Raw genomic sequence first — 20,082 nt, 5'->3', positions numbered from 1 at the left:
CCTTGCGTCTTTTAAAGAAATTTTGGCCATCTTTGAGCCACCAGCTTTAAAATGAACAAGGACATTGAGATTTTTTTTCTCTTGCATCATGTACATCTATATTTGTACTATGTATATTATGTGTGAGATATCTTGAAAATTTATAAATAAGCCTGTCCTGTGACTTTGGGTTTACCTTATTTTCCAACTCAAAAACTGCGTATTTGGGCCCTAAATTAATGAAATTGGTTACCATGGCAACCAAGGTAATAGGCATTATTTTGATGGTGGATAATGTCATATCTTATGAGTATCAATCACCTGAGAAAGTTTCATAAAAATCTGAGATGATGCGTGCCATGACCCTATAGTAAAATTTTGGTTTTTACAGAGAATTGATGTTAAGAATCACATAAACATTGGGTTGCAATTGCAAATAGCTGACTACCATATCAGTTCTATTAATCATTTACAAACGTTTGTGTTTACAATCGATGCAAAATACGGACTTAATAAACCCATGCAATCGGGGAACGAAACCAAACAGTTCCCTTTTGTTAACACGCTCATAACGCGAGCTTTCAGTGTGTTCGTGTTACATGTAACATACATAAATTATGTTAATTTACTTCGAATATTTTCATCTTAAGTTTGTAAATGGTGTAAATAAGTGAAAGTCTTTTATATTAAGATAATTGGTCGAAACGAAAAACTATTTGATACTGCAGCTTTTATTTAAAAATAAATTATGTATGATGTGAAAACATCAATATGGATGATGATAATTACATAAGCCTTTTATGGTTTATAATATATGGCAATATAAACACAACTTAATAAAATTCAGTTGGTTTCATTGCGACATTCCTTGCTATTAGCGAAATGTACATGTCGACCAGTCTCTGCTTTGCGGATTTTAAAGCGTAAACTGCCCCAACCAAGGTTATACTCGTATAACTTGGGTAGATATTGAGTTCATTTCTTATATAACATTTTTGGTATTTTCTGACGTATTTTATGGCCTCAGTGTGTGTGTATATATATATATATATATATATATATATATATATATATATATATATATATATATATATATATATATATATATATCTATATATATTACTACATTTGCAATTTCTTAACAACTGGAGCCAGAAACCAATTTATATATGCTGCTTTTTACAGGAATATGTTAAATGTTGAAACTACATGTGCCGTTAAATATAAATTGAATTTTGGTTTGTTTGTTGTTAGTTGGTTTGTTTGTTTTTTTCATTTACACAAAATTAATATTGAGATTTCACGTTCAGAGATAATGAATTCAGTTCTAAATTTCATTTCAAATAATGGCATACTAATATCTTGAGTAAGGTGCATGTTTACACTGAACATTTGACCGTTTATGTTTAAAACAGTGAGTAGGAATGTTTTTGTATGGTACAGAAAATGTATTTTAAAGACAAGAAACATAAAAACTTTAATACTAGTTATTTTATTGCTTTGAATTTCATCACAAAATTGGCCATAAAGTTAAAATCTTTATCAAAGCAAATACAACAGGGGTAAATAATTCATTTTATCACACTTGTAAACATACCTAAACACTGGAGTTTTACCTTATATAAAGTTTTAACAAGTTAGATAGTGCATATCTATCAGCAAAGCACAATCATATATTCAAAGTATTACTAATAAGCAATCATTACATAACAATCATATTAAAAATCACAAATATTAATGAACTTTAGTTAGATGTATGACTAGAATCATTGTCTCTGTTTAACTCACAACATTTATCACCATCAAGACATCGTATTTCAATATAGAAGTATCATTTATAGCTATAATCGGTATGAAAACGCGCCAAAATACTCTTATGATGCATCAATATACACATAAATGTACTACACAACACTTAGATCACTACAAACATATACATGTACTCACATCAATGTGCAAAATATAACATAGAGCTTGTATAGTACCAAAGAAGAGGACTATGCGCCACATCGCTCACCCAGCAACTCCATTAAGGACCATTCCATGAAACTAAAAAGATATACGACTTTGTCGATTGTTTTTTTTGTAAAATGCAGTCTTGGAATGTTCTATACGAGGAGGCATGCACAGTAATACATTATATACAACATGTATGTATGTATACCCCAGACGATCGGTGGAAGGATGTTGCTTTAAATATTTAAACTCTACAATATCTAAGACGTTTTCCGAACGCATTTTAGACGCAGCACATGTAATGTAATTTTAAGAGACACTCATTCTTTTTTTTAAACTTATTTTCTATAACTGTCCCTTTTAAAGCGTTGGCTTTTTATTGTTGTTCTTTACCTTTGAGTCCTTTGAACAAAGGTTTGTTTAATTTTTCTAGCGGTTTTAAAAAAAAAGAATTTGAGATGGTGAAAAGTTACAAAGGGATTAGAATGGACAAACAGACCGACAGAATGTGACCAGAAAGAATTTGATTCGAAGAAAAGCTGAAACCTCAGATTAACTACAACAACCATTTACACGTGGGGACACATACTCACAATCTTAAAATAAATTGTACGAACAATAACTAGTTGGTATACATAACAATAATTAAATGACAACCATAAATACTGGTGTTTATCATGCATAACTGAATAATGGCCTAGGTGTTGCACAATAATCACATCACAAATACGGGTATATACTTATTTCATACAACATATACTGTGTATCTTTGGCTTAGAAAGACGCATTACAATCAGAATACAATAGATAAGTACATACATAAATGGCTATAGATCATTCATATTATAGCATTTCACAGAAGTATCACAGTATGAAATATACACTTGTCTATATGTAAACATGTATAGTTACTCATTCACATAAAATGATTGGACTATAAGATGACGCAAATCATTAGAGCACAACAATAACACACATGTACATGTAAATTTACGAATATTCATATATATCAATAATCATACATTCTTAATTAACTTATGCCTTTTTAATATTACCAATTAGCATAATCAGAGACGGTTAAAAATGATTTGAATTCTATTTTGAGCAATTCATGTAATTCAAATTATCATTCTTCATTTACAGGATTTCAATTTTTAAATACTGTATACTAGAGATTATATTTACTGGTATTATGCACACAACAAACCTCTTAATCAACAGCACTGCGGTCTTCGAAAATTAAATATGAGAAAAGGCAAGAATTAACTAATTAATACTGATATAAGAAATCATAAATGTGAAGCAATGCTGGCAACTAATTCTTTGAAAATTTTAAAAGCTAGAAACAAAGCTCAAAAAGGTGATTAAATATTAATATGTGATCAATTAAGATTATAATGAAGAGGCTCACTAATTAGTAGTGTTTCGATACTATTTCCTACTTCGTTGAATTCTCATAGTTCTATTATCTGTAAATAAATTAACGTGTTTAAGTAACAAAGTCACAAAACAAGAGATAACGATAGCCCGTAGATTTTTGAAAACATTGGTCCCCCATCTCAAACCAAGGCTCCTTAATATTTCCTTGAATAGTGTGATCCCATAGGTATAGGTGCTATGACTAAATCCTTCCAAATGGCGTTTCTTCAACCCGGTGACGGTGTGATATATGGAGCCGTTCCGTTGATTACATGGATTATATGAATAGTTCGTACTTCTGTTGTTTCTGATTTGTTAGAGAGGACAGCGATGAGGATAATGACGATGAGGGCAAGAACAGCGATAACAACACCGAGAATAATCTGCTTTGTCCTCTTGCTACAACAAGTTTCTACCTCAGTTCTCACCTCCACCGCAACCTTGTGAAACAAACCTGCCTGCAAAGAAATGTAAATCGTTTTTTCTCTTACTTCTCATTTAAATTGAAAGAATAACACTTAAGGATGTTCAAACTTTGCAATTCAAACTTTGCAAGGAAATAACCAAATTAGTTAGACGGCATTTAAATTTAACCATGCATTTAAAACTATATATATATATATATATATATATATATATATATATATATATATATATATATATATATACTGCTTCATCCAACTTCTCTGCCCGCTCGTTTAAATCTTCTAAGTTGTCTTCCCTCTCCTCCATTTTTTTTATGTTATCATGTGCAATTTCTTTCAATTCCCCCAGCTGACCTTTCACCATTACAATCTTTTCAGCAGCGTTTTTGTCCTAAAATAGAATATTTGAACTCTATACAAACGTGACAGAAAATGTTAATAGTATCTTTGTTATATATTTTTCCTTTCTTAGGAAAAAAGCATCCCCCTCCACTTCTGCAAGAAAACTTTTTTTCCATTTTTCCATGTAACAAAACGTCTTCTAAAATGTAATTGATACCATGTCTTATTTAAAGAATACGGAATCAATCGTTGAGTATTATAAGGTGATAATTTTGGCCAGGGCGTGATCACATCCAATGGGGCTTTATTTTAGATTTAATCATGCCCAGATCGTGCCTCAATTATACATTATTGGAATTTATTGGACTGTATAGTACAAAAATCGTAATATCATCACATGCAAAGGCACTGAAAAATGTAAATATATGGCTATATTGCTCTGACTCCATTTAGAATCGGTAGGACAAAGTAGTGCGTTTAATGTCAGAATGCTTGATGCACGTCAGGAAAGAGGTTTTGCAATTTTAATAGCAAGTGTCAAATTTAAATTATCATTTGAAAAAAAAGAGTTGACATTGCTTGATGTTCATTCTTTCAAAACTTTTCCAACTTTTACTTTCATTTTCAGAGTTTAATTCAATACAGACGCATTTTGCCGGAAAACGAATTTGACATCCCATCAAAAAAAATTTTCAGGAGAGATATTTCATTCAATGGGTCCCTTATAATACCGGTATTGCTGAGCAAAAATAAGTACCAAAGCTATGAACAGTATTTTAACATTACCACCTATGAAAAATGTTTTAGTGGACTATCAACATAAAAGTCTTACCTTTTTTGCGTTATCATCCTCAGGAAGACTTCGTTCCATAAGGGGAAATGCTTCTTGTTCCTCGGAATCAGACTTCTTTTTCTGTGAAAATATTTTAAAGAAGGATGGTAACAATTTAAGGCAAATTATTTTTTTAATTTCATTTTTCTATTTCTAATGTTAAATTGCTTCTTAATCATACAACTTTAATTGTCAGCAAAAATTAAAAGTATTATATCCAGTTATATGAACAATACAGATTTGATAATTCTTTGTAATATTTAAAGGATACAATGCTTTTGGTTACATATTTGTAAAATATGCAAGTAAAAGTTCAGTTCAAAACATATTTTATTTTTTCTTGATAGTTCTTTAAATTTATTAATTCATATTTACCAGTAATTGATGTTTGTCACATTAAAGTTATTCAAAACCTGCTCAATTTTTAACAAAATACAGTTTATATTGCTCTTAACTCAACAACTGACTCACAATTGTTGCTTCATTATTTAAAACACTTTCATAAATCATTCTAAACGATGGGAAATGAAAATGGAAGATCAAATCGAAAAACTCTCAGCTTAAACAGTGTTTCTTTTCCTTTGATTCATACCTTTTTCTTTTTCGTCAAATCTTTCAGGAACTGTTTAGGATTTTTTGCCTTTGGCTTTTCTTCTTCCTGCAAATGTTTATAAACAAAAATTAAAAACACATTAAGAATGAGGGTCCTTAGAATCAACACTAGAGAACAACTGCTTATGATAAAAGAGAACTATTGGTGGTAACCCCTTTTTTTACCTCTTCCTCTGATTCCATGTCTTTGAATACCGACTCAAGCTCTCTTTTCCTTATTTCCAAATCAACCTTCAAAATCATAAAATAACGGTAACATGTTTCATGAAAATCGAATGCCTCAAATTTTTGGAATAAGTTTTTGATTTACCTCAGTTTCTTGAACAGAATATTCCATTGCCAAACTAGCTTCTTCTCGGATAATCTCTTGCGGAGGATAATTCTGGCGAAGAAGAAAAAATCCGGTTTTTTTTAAACATGTCTATTTTATGTATTTGTTAATGACTATTTAGGGTCCTTATTTCTGTTTGTTAATTGTATCTTAGGAGGATAGTAGAATAATATCTGCAATCAAATATCCACGTCACAATACCTCTTCTTCTATAGTGTCCTCTTGCGTCTCCTCCATAGAGTAAGCTTGTCGTATCTCGTCTGCCTCCTGAATATCATTATATTGAGAGAAAAGTTTTACAAATAACAGAAAACAAAGCAGAAATACCATAAATTATTGCGTAAAATATGCATTTGGTAAACCAGCAACATAAGATATATAGATGAAATGATTTCAGACACTTATATTTGAATTGCTATGCTAAAAAGCCCTCGAAACCTTGATCTTAAAACGTAAAAACTTTTCCCCGTTATTTTTTCAACATTGTTTAATTATACCATACGGTTTTAATGTTACTATCGTAAGTTAAAAATAATATCAAAGTACTGAAGTACTGACGGGAGTTGATTTTATCGATTATCAATTATTTTATAATCAACAATATGTGATTTTGCACGGCAAGTATAGTATCAGTAATCGAAACATTTCTGAGAAATAGTATGGACCCAGGCAAGATTGAACTCTAGTCTTGTTCATCCAAATGCTCGGCTGTCTCCGTTTATCTCTGACAAGCAAAAGAGACTCAATTTTTTGTCGGATATTAACGGACACAGCCGAGCGTCTGGTTGAACGAGACTACATTGATCTCTAGCGGAGGAATACATACGACTTCAAAAAGTATCTAAACTGTTTGTGCCATTCAAAATCTCACAAGGTTTAAATAAGTTTTCCTGAAAAACAATGTTTAAGAATACATTGCATCGAATTTATCGATTATTTTGAAGAACTAAGTGTTGTCAGCAGTATTGATTTGTGCTTAGGTCCAAACACTGTTTCACTTTCGCTTTGCCCGAGTTAGTGCATAGGAGAGTTGATTAAAATCAACCCTCAAAAAACTAGACAGTTAGAAGGGCATATTGAACGCTTTTCAGGCACGATCTACGAAAAAAAGACGCATTTAGACTTGAATTCGTGTATATGATATACTAGTAGTCTCTACGACGATATCAGTTTACTCATAGGCGTCAGAACCGTGAGGGCTAGGGGGGCTTAGTCCCCCCCCCCCCTCTTTTTTTGCTAAGTTAGACCTAACCATTAGGCACATAGCCGAATAGAGGGTTCAGCCCCCCCCCCTTTTTATCGCAGGAAACATAATTGTTCCGTAAAGTACGTTTGAAAGATTGAGAAGTTGGAGTCAAAGGCATACTAGCCCCCCCCCCCCCCCCCCCCCCCCCGGATTAGGACTTTCGTTATTTTAGAGAGAAAAAATTTGGAAGTTAAGATTTTTTTATATTGGCTAAGGTTAACCCCCCCCCCCTCAGGGATTAGGATTTTCATGATATTAGGGGGGGGGGGAATGTTATGGCCGGAAAGATTTTTTGTTTTGGAAGTATAGGTTTACTACCCCCAATCCCCCCCCCCCCAATCCACGGATTAGGATTTTCATGATTTTGGGAATTAGGTTTTTTTCTCTCAATATTTCTGAGGATCAGTCTAGCCCCCCCCCCCCCTTTCAATTTTCCTCCGACGCCAGTGTTACTAGTATACTATAATATATTTAGAACACAATTTCCTCTATTACAATTATCAAAGTACAGTGAGTAACCTAATTTATTATAATTTAATTCTGGTTGCAACACGCTTTCTGATTGGCTAAAAAATTATTTTATATCGTAAAAAAAAATGTTGCCTACGCCATAGTAAGACTAACGTCAAAAACGTATCAAATGATTCTAACTTCAAGCCCCTGTGATCTCAGCGCTCAGTGGATGAACTCTCTGTAAGTTTATGTACTATGTACTATGATATATGGGTCGAGTCAGTGACATGCGAATCATGTTTTAATGAGTCATCCCCAGATTAAGAAACACAGGCAGGAAATTCAACAAGACAGTGCATTTTAGTCTTGAATATTGGCACCAACTTACGTGTGAGGATTTCTTTAAGGATAAGGTTTTCTTTATCCTTGATCTTATTGTTCTTATTTTCTGTGAATAAAAGCATTAATTCAATCAAATTACATAAGATTGTTTATTTTACGATATTTTAGTTTGTTACTTTTTATAGAACAATTAAACTAATCAGGAGTCCATCTCTAAACAAACCGGTACTGACTTTTGGTTCGGACGATGTTTCGCGAGTTTCTTCTATCCTGGGGAGAGTCTGAAAAATATGATAATGTATCGAAATACTTTATCTTCACAAAACAAGTACAATAACGAGATTCCGGTTTTTATTGAAAGAATACATCTTTATACTACAACGTACCTCGGATGCTGCAGACTCAGTTCTCGCTCTTTGGTCTATCTCATTATTCCTCGCTGGGGGTAACTTGATAAGAACACAAATATTGATATTTACACACACTGTAAGAAGTAGCAATTCTATATAAGAAAAAAATTCTGTATAATTTTAAGTTAGATTTTTTAAAATATGACAAATATTGATATTTACACACACTGTAAGAAGTAGCAATTCTATATAAGAAAAAAATTCTGTATAATTTTAAGTTAGATTTTTTAAAATATGACACACAGTAAAAAAAACCAACAATGTGCATTTTATGTGTTTCTATGGCAATCACACAAAATGGCGGAATTAAGTGGAATTTTTTTGTTGTTGCATCTGTAATGATCCATATATGAATTGTTGATTGATTAAAGAAAAAAGCAATACGATCTTATCACTTTTCACGCCGTTTCTCGCCATTTCCAACCAACATTAATGACTAATTTTAAATCTTTATCTTTTTTCCTACTCGAATACTGTATCATCATTTTTGGCCAATTTGGGTCATCTGATAAAAAGCCAATTATTAATATATTAAGTCATATACTTGTTCTCATAATAAAGTTTAATGTGAGATTTTTTAGGTCTCCGTGCAAGGAGAATACTGTTCAAGTATTGTGATTCGCAAAATATCCCGATATCTAAAGATTACAGCGGTGAAGTTGGACTTACGTTAAATGTACGGGAAGGTGGCAGCGTTTGTGATCTTTGCTTTGAGAATTCACCCTGTGCTATGCTCTAAAACATTGCCAATATCAGCATGCAATAATAAATGTATGAAAGTTACAAAACAACACCAAAAATCCATAAATCTTGAAAACATGCATGGATTTACGGTACAATGTTAGAACCAACAAAATTAAATGATGAAAACAAAATTAAGTACACAAAACAAAAATAAACCAACAAAGTTAACCAACTACATGTACATAGGCATGCTTCTAAGTAGGTTTCAACTGACCTGGGATCCGATTACAGGGGCAGCGAAATTAGGTGGAGCGCTGCTTCGTACACTGTGAACCTGTCAAAAACAAGATTTGCAACATTTAAAACAATTAAAAGTCCCACAGAATGAGATGATTAATTTATTGTATCCCAATTAGTTATACCTCTTATATAAAACGACTTTCAACAAAACCCGGACTTAACATTATTTGTCATTGATAATGGGTTTTTTCTAAGATACACTGTAAGATATGTCATGTTGTAAATTTTGAATTTAGTGGGTGGGTGTAAATACAAAATTTACAACATGACATATAACTGTATTTCTATTTTTGTACAGAAGTATAATATAGGTGAGTATTAATAGTACCTCATTTATAAAATATTTGAATAATCAATAGAAGAATTTACCACTGATTGTTGATAACCACTTGCCAATGGATTAGGAATTTCAGAATCATCATCACCTTTAGTTTCCTGAAATCAAATTGAAAGTAGATTCTCAAAATCAGGTTCATCGGCATATATACAAATCGAACACGCATATGATCTGTCCTGCACATATGTATTTAACATATGTAAAATCACTGAATACTCTTAATCACTTTCATTAATATTCATAATTTTAGATCCACAAATGAAATAGTTGCGAATGAAATCGAAATAAAACCATGTTAAATTTGAAAATGAAGATGTGTAAGAAATACAGTAACTGTCGACACGAATCAAGCGCGATTGGCGAGACCCTCTTTACCATAATGTGAAGGCACAAATTTAATTGAAGCATGAATTATCCACGAACTAAGTATTTGACTTATATGGTTAAAGATTGCCAATATGTTTCTAGAAGTGAGCGAAGAAGCTTTGAAGTGGTGTATATATTTGATTATTGAAACATATGTACATTACACGATACGACGCCCTCAATGATATATTCAAAATGATACATTAATTTAACATTATCTTGTATGATTATTGAGATACGATTAAGCCGTGTAAGACTATGCACAGTTCTAATGCCTATTAAGAATGTAGTTTCTATTTAGTTATGACCAATTTTATAATTGATGATTTTAATTGATGATGATTACTGTATTGTATTCCAGTTAGTCATACCTCCTATATGAAACGACTTTAGACAAAACTCAGACATCACATTTTGTTGTCATTTATAATGGTTTTTGCTATTGCACAATTTCTATTTAGTTATGACCAATTTTTATTTTATTTTTATTCACGTCAACACTTACTTCGGCATCTTGTTCAGCCACTTTTTCTAGTCCTGGCACTTTCGGCTACAAACGAAACAATATACAGTTATCAACTAAGTTAGTATTTTGGGGGAATTGCAACTTTTCAGTGATAAAATGATTATCACTATTTCATTTTATTTTTATTTTCCCTAAGATTTAGAAATAATGAACTATATTTTAAAATAAAATTCATAAAACAATCTATGTTGTCTTTATTATATCTATTCAAATTTTTGGGAGTTGATTTTTAATCAACTCTCCTATGCAGTCACTCGGACAAACCGAAAGTGAAACAGTGTTTGGACCTCAGCACAAATCATTGCTCCTGACAAGACTTAGTTCTTGAAAATAATTGATAAATTCGATGTAATGTATGCTAAAGCATTGTTTTTCAAGGAAACTTATTTACAAATACCTTAAAAATAGTCAGATTTTAAATGGTACGAACAACGTAAATAGTTTTTGTAGTCGTATGTATTCCTACGCCAGAGTTCAATATAGTCTCGTTCAACTCGACGCTCGGCTGTCTCCGTAAACCCTTGTCGGAGATTTACGGTGTCAGCCGAGCGTTTGGTTTAACGAGACTAGAGTTCAATATAAAATAATTGCTTGGATCCATACAACTTTCGAGAAATATTTCTACCACTGATACATAGTTTGATTGAATTAATTTTATCTTTAAATATTATTTAACATGATTCATATGGAGGTTTCTCGACATTCTAGTCGAAAAAGTTCAAAAATTCATATTATAAAAATATGCGTAATTCAAATTAGAAACTACGTAAACATGTACTTGTCATGCAAAATAACATATCATTGATTTTAGAATAAATAAACATCGACAAAATCAACTCCCGTCAGTTCGTCAGTACTTTGATTATTAAATGTTTAAAAGAACTTATGGCAGTTTAAAAAATACTTGCCGGTTTGTTTTTGCGGAGGGATGCAAATATCTTAAGTCCCTGTCGGCTCTTCTTGCTCTGGATTAAAAGACACACATAAACACGCATCTGATAGATCCACATCTTTATCATATTTTAGAATTACAAAAATTGACAAATAAAGCATACTATGTTTGGGGGAAGTTCTTCATCGTCACATGTGTCGCTCTCATTTTCCTATGAAGAGAGAAAATTCCATTTTTAGACATTTTATAAAGGGTTTCAGATTTTATATTAGGTTAAGCGTAATTTTCATACGATGATTGGTTAAAAATTAACTTACCTTGTTATTCTCTACTTTGTCTTTAGCTGGCGTTTGCAATAGGGTTGAACGAGGATTCTAAAATAATAAAAATATATTATGTTTGATATTGGGTGTTAACTTGATTCTTAGCTTTAAAAAATTTAGTTACAGCTGAGCTGTTCAGTGTATTTTCCCGCTTTGAGAGAAAATAATTACGTTTAAGAAATGTCTTTTTAAAAATACCTTATTTGATACTCTCATTGATGAAAACTGTTTGGACTTGTTTCTTTCCTCTCTTGACTGGAAAGAAAAACATGGTTATTGTTTTTAAATGTCAACATTATGTATGGTTTTACATGTTACCCGCTTTCAATTCTAAACATTTGCAATAAAACATTTCAGTCTGTCATCTTTCATATTCATCAGTAAAAAATAATATTATCAATTAACTTGAGAAAATCTTTTTGAAAGTATAGAAAAAAGTAAATGTTAGAAAATATTTTTGGTATTCGTCTCCTAATTCTGTATTATATATATGTATATTCTCTATTGTGTACCTTCATAAATACATGTATACTTTTATCAAATTGTCCATGCGATTAAAGAATAAATAAACTGTAATTAAAATGCATTTCATACATTCGAAACAAAGAACTATGCATCAAAATCAATTTTACAATTTTATTGTTTGAATATAGTTGATTTAACTATACTTATTAAAATTAAAATAGAACATACTACATCATAGCAAATATACACAGTATACCTAGTAATGAAAATATATAATTTTCCGAAAGGTTTGATGCCACTACACCCTCTTTAACAAGGTTTTCTTTCTTTTAAGTAGGGTATTGTTTCTATGATAATTGTATCAATTACGTCAGCCTTGACAACTTTGATATACACACACACACATACTATATGCCTAAGGTTACAGAAAATGGATAAAGAAAAAGAAAACTTTCACTAGTATTTAATTTCTTCAATGTGATACCGCATTGTCTTTGAATTGCCTTTCAATCTTGTACAAAGATTTTCTCATCTAATCCCAAAATTGCAAAAAAAATTCTGAACAGTATTTAATCATTATTTAAATCCCAAAACCTTCATCTATTCTTTGAATGAAAAATGTTCAAAGTGCATGTACTTCAGTAACAAGTAAGAGGAAGCTGAAGAAAAAATGAAAAGTTGCAGTACCAGAAACTGTCCAGTATTATCTTCAGAGACCAGTTTATCGGGCGACTCGAAAGAATAGCTGTGAAGACGAGGGGGCTTTTCTGGAGGCTGGGGGAGGAGTCGTAACGTCACAATCGCTGCAGGCTAAAGCAGACATAATCACATGCAAAAACATTTCAGGCAAACGTTAACGCTGCATGCTTACTCATATATACTGCATCATTCCATATTGAATAAACATAACAAAAAGCTGAGTCAACAGTGAGACATAGAATATTAATTAACTGTCATGTCAAAAACAAGCACTTTTCTCATTCTTGTAAGCGTAGTCTACATGCTACTGAAAATCAAAAATTTTAAATATTTAAAATAGATAAATTTTGAAATTAATAAAAAAGAGTTTAAAAATCTGTTCAAGAAATGTTCCACGCATCATAGCCGTGGTCATTACCTCGGTTTCAGTACTGGCTGTGTCCTTGAGGTGGGTGGGTTCAGACGCTGACTTTGTGGGACTGACCGGGGGAGATGAGTGTGTACCCGCCTATAAACACCAGTCAATGTATACTGTTATCTTTTATTTTCAACCCCCATATATGTACAGTATATATAAACATCTTAAGGAGGCTGGGTGTTCAACAAATTAAACATCAGATCTACCTTGAATTATACACATTTTATTTAGCCATAACCTATTATTTAGTAAAAAAAAGATTCCTAATGTTTTGTGCTTTAAAATTTGAACATTTCCCCATATCTTTATAGAAAGCGTTTCTTTTGAATTAAGTAAGAACTGAAAACTATTTTTTCTCTATTTTCGCTTTTGAGGAATTGTTATGGAATTCATTTTGGACGTGTTAGAAAATTAAAGTAAATCGTACCTTTTTACTACTTCGAAAAGATGGAACCTTCAATTTTCTCTTCTTCTTCTTTTTACTCTATAAATGAAACAAGTACGACATTATAAGTAGTTCTAATATGGTAATAATATGTTTTTACAAAATACTAAGTGGACGAACGAGAAACTGAGCCGTATACGACATATTGCATGGTCGTACACCGCTTATGTCGTTTGAACGAATTAAAATCTTGTTATTACGACTCTTACCTCGTTATTACGACTTACGAGATAATACCTCGTACGTACGACTTAATGTCTCAAACGTATGAATCATACATGATATACCATCATAGAACATCGCAAAATAATAAATATGTGGAACTGAAGGCATGTACAGTTACAACGGTCTCTTCCCGAAATCCTACCTCCGTTTCACTTCCTTTCGTGGTTTCATCTTTTTCTGGTACTTTGGTGCGACCTTCCTCCAGGGGTGGGGGGATATTTGTGATTTTGTTCTGTTGGCCCTTTTCACTGATGGGCTAGAAAAAAAAATTTTTCAACGATTTTTTTAAAGGCAGTGATGTGAATAAAAAGGAATTTGATTTAAAGCCTGCAAGTATTTTTACTAAAAAACGTCGAGTGAGTTTTCAAATAAGTTATAAATTATAGACATAAGTCATAAATTATAGACAAAGACAGAGAATGATACACAAAGAACTGTAAGTAGTGCAGGTTTTATAAAAACAGCAAAGATGGCAGACTACTAGTACTAGAACGTACGTTTATAACTAGACCAGTTATAAGCTATGAAGGTACGAGGGATTTGGTTATTAGATAGTTTAAGCAATATTATATGAAGGATAATTATAGCCAGTGCAATAGTAAAATGTGAAGGATTCAGTTAGTAGAACATGTAATGAATGTAATGAATGATATAGAAAGTACAACGGTAAAAACTGTGTCGAATTTTTAGAGTACAACACTAATGCTACGAATGATATAGAAAGTGCATCATTAACGCTGAATGATAATGTTAGTACAACAGTAAGACTATGAATAGTTTAGTGAGTGCAGTTGTCAGTTAATTAACAGACAGACATACTGATTGTGCTGGATGATCTTCCTCTACAACAAACGACGCAGAGAACGGATTTCTGGGATCATCATCCCAGTGGTCGTTCATTTCTTCTGATGACGATGACTCTTGGTCATTTGTTGGCTGTTAGTAAGTACATGTGAGTATATGGTTACCCAGGTACTTGATAATACATATACATATATACATGTACAAGTATAATACTTTACATATACGAATTTATGTACGTAAAGGCAATCTGTTTGAATAAACAAATCTACAATATTCTGACAACACAACTGTGTTACAAATAAAATATTTCAATATCTTTAGCAGCAGCCTCATCTGATAACTGTAAGATTTTGAAACAAACTTCCTTATCCAGAAGAATATTTTTCAGATGGAATCATTTGGTTCTGTACTGAGGATTTTAATTTCATAAAGTTTTGTATCTAAATTGTGGGTTTTTTTTAATCAGTAGGGTTGTAACTCTTCTGATTTTAAATAATCAATTTGTCAAACAAAATATGTGGCAAAGTCTTTAATCTAATAGTGTATTATAATACAACTATATATATGTACTAAGTTTCCGCAAATAAATCTCTGCTATGTGAAACAAAACCAATAAAAGCCCAGCATGCAAAACTGTGATATGAATACACTGTGGTAATGTTTCCGTGTTTTTCTATAATGTCGAGGATAGAACTAGATACCTGTCGCTCCTTGGTGTCATCTTGAGTGGCTTTTGTTTTCTCTATCTCAAATGCTTCATTCAAGCTTTTTCTTGCTTTCTTCTGTCAAACAAAATATTCTTAAATAAACGATAAGACTAAACAGCTTAGTCATACTCAGGAATTATGTAATTTTCGTGCTTGTTTACTTGACACTTGACAAATTTCCGTATTTATAAGTGTGCTAATATCAACAACTTTTAAAACAGAACTGAATCGCAATTATAGAAGAAAAAAAGTATTAGATTTCAAATTTCTATTGACTGACTATTTCTGAGATACCTGAAAGATCTTCAGTAAGTTCATGTTAATTATTTCATTTTATTCAAAATAGTTACCGATGATTTTCCTGTCAATGACCCAAAAAATGACTGCCCTTTCTTCTTCTATGAATGAAAAAAATATCAAATAAAGCAAAACATTTCTTCTGGCTTTACCTGCTTCATACATATAGCACATACTTATATGAGTGTACTAGTATGAGTGTACTAGTAACTTTTACATGGGACGAGAGGTGATCCATGACCTGCGTAGCATAGTATGTACATTGACAGAACCCCACTGTTGACTGTCTATCACTCATCAGCCGGTGATAAGAAAATTGTGGGATCACCCTCGGGTATCCGAGGACCCATTATGTTTGGCGGAAAATTACACATGATCTTAATCTATAATAATCCACTCTTCCCGGAGATAAAATTAAGTATAAACGACAATGAACTTGGCTGGTCCCGTGATCAAATCTTGATTCCCAGAAAAGATAAATTTTCCTTTTGATAATGTGAGATCGGAGAAACTTAAATTTTTTCTTAAACTTTTTTTTTCGGGGATTTTGTTTGATTTAAATTAATCGGTTATCAGTTTCTGTCCCGTCCTGAAATTTAAAAATATCTTTTTGGGTTCAAAGTTTCAAATTGGAAACCCAGGAATACGGAAACTAGTATACATTTTAGCAGTACTTCGTTTATCATTACTTGTAAAAAATAAAGAATACAAAGATATATAATATATTATTTCATATGTTGGCGTTCTATGGTACCCGTGTTTCTATGTATACTATTTAGTCCCCATTATGCCACCTTTTCACGTTCTAGGATTGCGGCTTCAACAAAATCGTAACTACAGCATATAGGCTCGTGTTTTTTAATTCGTTTTTTTTTTGTACTGGTTCCCATGTTTCACTATTCTATATCATGCATCAAATTTCAAGACACTAGCGCAGTTTAAATATTTTCGCAGAAAAATATTATCTAAATATTATCTCACAAACCTTGAAAACTAATCTGGACATCATATTACGAAACATTGATATGATTCTCTTGGAAAATCCTTTATAAGACGTTGATTTTAGTTTACAATTCAGGCATTTTAATGTATTACGATGAATTACTAGTTATATGCATTAGTATGATTATATAATTTATGATTGTATATTATATGTATGACCATAAAGACATGTATAGAATTATGTGTAATTCTAATGTTTTATTTAGTTTATCCCCCTTTTTATGTCTGTTTTCCATACAACCATGGAACTATCTCTCTCTTGTGCATGTTTATATTGTATTACATGTATAGGACCATCGTGTTTCCATTTGGGGGTTCTTAATCGTAAACAAACGAATCGCCTGGCAAAAAAATTGATGTCAGATATATTTCCTACCTTTGAGCGTCCTGAATTTTCATTTTCATACGTCACACTTTCTTCTTTCTGAAAACGAGAATTTATTTTTAGATAAAATGACGAAATAAAACGCTGATACATGACATGTAGCTACGTAGTAAGAAGTCACTACTTAATTAGTAATCACTGATTTGGATTCTCTAAAGGAGACAGGTTGATGCAGATTCTTTCCTTCATCTTTGATAATGGTTCAAAGAAGACTTATTTAAAATATATACTAGTATCAAGCACAGTTATTGAAACAAACGAATTCTACGAAATTGCTTAAAATGCCAGTAATACTTAATCTAATTTGTTGATAAATTGAAATGGTAGACGAGAGGGTATGTAGTTGACCATTACCTGGGAGCTGGACTGCTCCGGGGCCTTGGCAGAGAAGCTGTGGACTCTACTGGGGCCCTTAGGTTCCGTGGGGATCGTGATTTGGGGTGGCTGTCCATTCTATTTATAGATTCAGATACTGCATGTGTAAAAGTCGAACATTTCATCATAACTGTAACATTCAAGTGTTTTTGAAGTACTTTGACTACCATTCCGCAAACTTCAGACAAGTGCAACTTTACATAATTTATGTTATTTCCTATATCCTTGTATATGTTTGTTTACATGAAGTTCTAAAGATGAAAATCGTCCTTGGTGCAGAAAAAAAGATGCAGAAAAGTCAGTTGGTAATATTTAATAATGATTTTAAAATCCGACCCTGTCAAAATTAAACGCAAAATAAAAACTTTCCCAAATACGTTTCTACAAATAAAGTTGACAGGTAAATAACTTACCCCTCGCGTTGGTTGGCTCACTGTCTGGTGGTTCGGGAGGAAGGGATTGGCCCCTGACGTCTTCGTAAAAGCCACGCGATTCTGATGTGCAACTACCACATCCTGGATCATTATAAATCAGTACAAAAATCACAGGATTGATAGTACTGAAAAACAGCCATGAGTTTCATCTGGCAACAAGTTTTCGAGAACCGTATAATCCATTATCATTGAAAAATTACTTTCTCGATAGGGCCTACTAGATCTACATTAGATAGGGTATTCTAAAACAAACATAATTTTAATTGATTTCTTTCATTATGATATCATAAATAATAATCATATTAATGATTTCAATAAATGCTTGCCAAATGTTTGCATAAGCTGTACATGCAAGTAAAATATTTGACCAATCAAATCTCTCTCTCTCTTTCTCTCTCTCTCTCTCTCAATCTCTCTCTCTCTCTCTCTCTCTCTCTCTCTCTCTCTCTCTCTCTCTCTCTCTCTCATCAACACTACTATATTTGACGTTATGACGTTATTAAAGTGTATGTGTATGCTTACACCGACATCTACCGGCCTTTCATTGATCCGCCCTTGGGATTCCTTTGAGATTGTCACAACACTCGACTGAATCTGTGAAAAAAAATGAAAGCATCTCAGTGTCAATGTATACGATTTACGGATCTAGAGGGGGTGTCGGGGTGGAAAATTCAAAATTCCTAAATTTACATAGTAAAATTACTGAAAATATGCCTAGGAATCCCCCCCCCCCCCCGCACACTCAAATATACCTCGGACGCCCATCCTGGAAAAAAAATTCTGGATCCACGCAAGATGTTTACGGAGCTCTTTACGCGATCATTACAACATAATAGCCAAACTGGAAAAAAAACACGCAGCTATTTTAAGTATATACTTTACTCACGTGATTATTAGGTTCTTGATTAACGTCCTCCTCAGGAGTTGATACTTTCAACGGCGCTTTTTCTTCCTCAGTAGCTTTCGCTTCCTTATCTTTGTTCTGATTATGAATGCAATAAATTTTCATTAATCATCATAAAATAATAACAATACTTTCATTACGGAAAATGACACACAATAAAGGAAATTTAGTACCTTCTTCTTTTTGCCAAAGGGAAACTTCCCAGACTTTTCTTTTATCTTGTTCTGCACATATATGAAATGGAATATAAATACATTTTCATATTTCAATGACAATTGAGAATTGCTTAAGAATATTTTAGAGGCAACTAAAATGAATGAAGATAAAAGGAATAGTTCATATAACATTAAACGGGTAAAGTAAACCAGCTGTTGTCTGCGCTTATATCAAATCAATGTCGCAACAGGGGTAGTACTATAAATGAAATCACGTACAAAGTGCATCGGACAATAAGTATTTTAAAAGTATATATATATCTGCACAGAAGAACTTGTGCCGACAAGTTTATGGCAGGGGTCATATAAGAATATATATATAGAGAGAGAGAGACACCTTTACTGCCTCCTCAACCCTACATGTATGTACACCTGGTGTCATTATATACCACATATATATATGTACATACATATTTAGTTTCTAGCGTATATCAATATCAAGATAAGTCATGCATGTAGAGCAACATACTGAATTTCCAAAAACGAAAGTACAAAAAACTATTCGTATATTTTGAAATTTCCTCAAAAGATCCTTACATGGCACTTGAGTAAATTTCTAATGAAACAATAGCGTCCCTAAACAATGTCAGCTGCTTTTCCTAATGCATAATATATAAAGTCCACATCATAATTAATTGAACGCAGACACACCTATTACGTACATACATTTTGTCTACATATGTTGCATGCACACTCAAGTATTACTTAAGCTTCGGTTATGAGAGAATAATCTTACCATTCTAACATGGCCAGATATCTTCTAGATACACAATAAAACGATTATCATGGTCTGACAGACTACGGCTGTCAAATAGCCATGTCCCAGTATGTATCGTATCATTTCATCTATAAATAGAACGAGGGAATACCTGTAGTTTTGCTTTCTTTGTAATGGTCAGTACGAACAAATCTTCTTATTCTTACTTAAAACA

At 32.4% G+C, this 20,082-nt stretch overlaps 1 protein-coding gene across 4 annotated transcripts; it reads right to left on the bottom strand.

The window, feature by feature from the left end:
• Nucleotides 1–1,461: 1,461 nt before the first annotated feature.
• Nucleotides 1,462–20,019, bottom strand: LOC105317540 (nucleolar and coiled-body phosphoprotein 1). Of its 4 annotated transcripts, XM_034455763.2 has the most exons (32): nucleotides 19,887–20,019; nucleotides 19,109–19,159; nucleotides 18,918–19,013; nucleotides 18,554–18,625; nucleotides 18,011–18,112; nucleotides 17,577–17,675; nucleotides 17,214–17,261; nucleotides 15,889–15,936; nucleotides 15,533–15,613; nucleotides 14,847–14,963; nucleotides 14,170–14,283; nucleotides 13,785–13,841; nucleotides 13,358–13,447; nucleotides 12,928–13,050; nucleotides 11,974–12,030; nucleotides 11,770–11,826; nucleotides 11,616–11,663; nucleotides 11,469–11,525; nucleotides 10,540–10,584; nucleotides 9,701–9,766; nucleotides 9,306–9,365; nucleotides 9,017–9,082; nucleotides 8,324–8,386; nucleotides 8,171–8,218; nucleotides 7,984–8,043; nucleotides 6,098–6,163; nucleotides 5,876–5,947; nucleotides 5,731–5,796; nucleotides 5,546–5,611; nucleotides 4,954–5,034; nucleotides 4,024–4,170; nucleotides 1,462–3,812 (listed from the first exon to the last, which is right to left on the bottom strand). In XM_034455763.2, the coding sequence occupies exons 1-32, from the start codon at nucleotides 19,887–19,889 to the stop codon at nucleotides 3,582–3,584; spliced, it is 2,457 nt and encodes an 818-aa protein (XP_034311654.2). In that variant the 5' UTR covers nucleotides 19,890–20,019; the 3' UTR covers nucleotides 1,462–3,581. The 4 variants fall into 4 exon arrangements, with proteins under 4 accessions (XP_034311654.2, XP_034311655.2, XP_034311657.2 ...); XM_034455764.2 differs by lacking the exon at nucleotides 9,017–9,082; XM_034455766.2 differs by lacking the exon at nucleotides 12,928–13,050.
• Between the last annotated feature and the right edge of the window lie 63 nt (nucleotides 20,020–20,082).

Source organism: Magallana gigas, chromosome 7, assembly GCF_963853765.1.
Source record: "Magallana gigas chromosome 7, xbMagGiga1.1, whole genome shotgun sequence".
NCBI lineage: Eukaryota > Metazoa > Mollusca > Bivalvia > Ostreida > Ostreidae > Magallana > Magallana gigas.
Note: the sequence above shows the minus strand (reverse complement) of the source record. Positions and strands in the feature narration are given on the sequence as shown.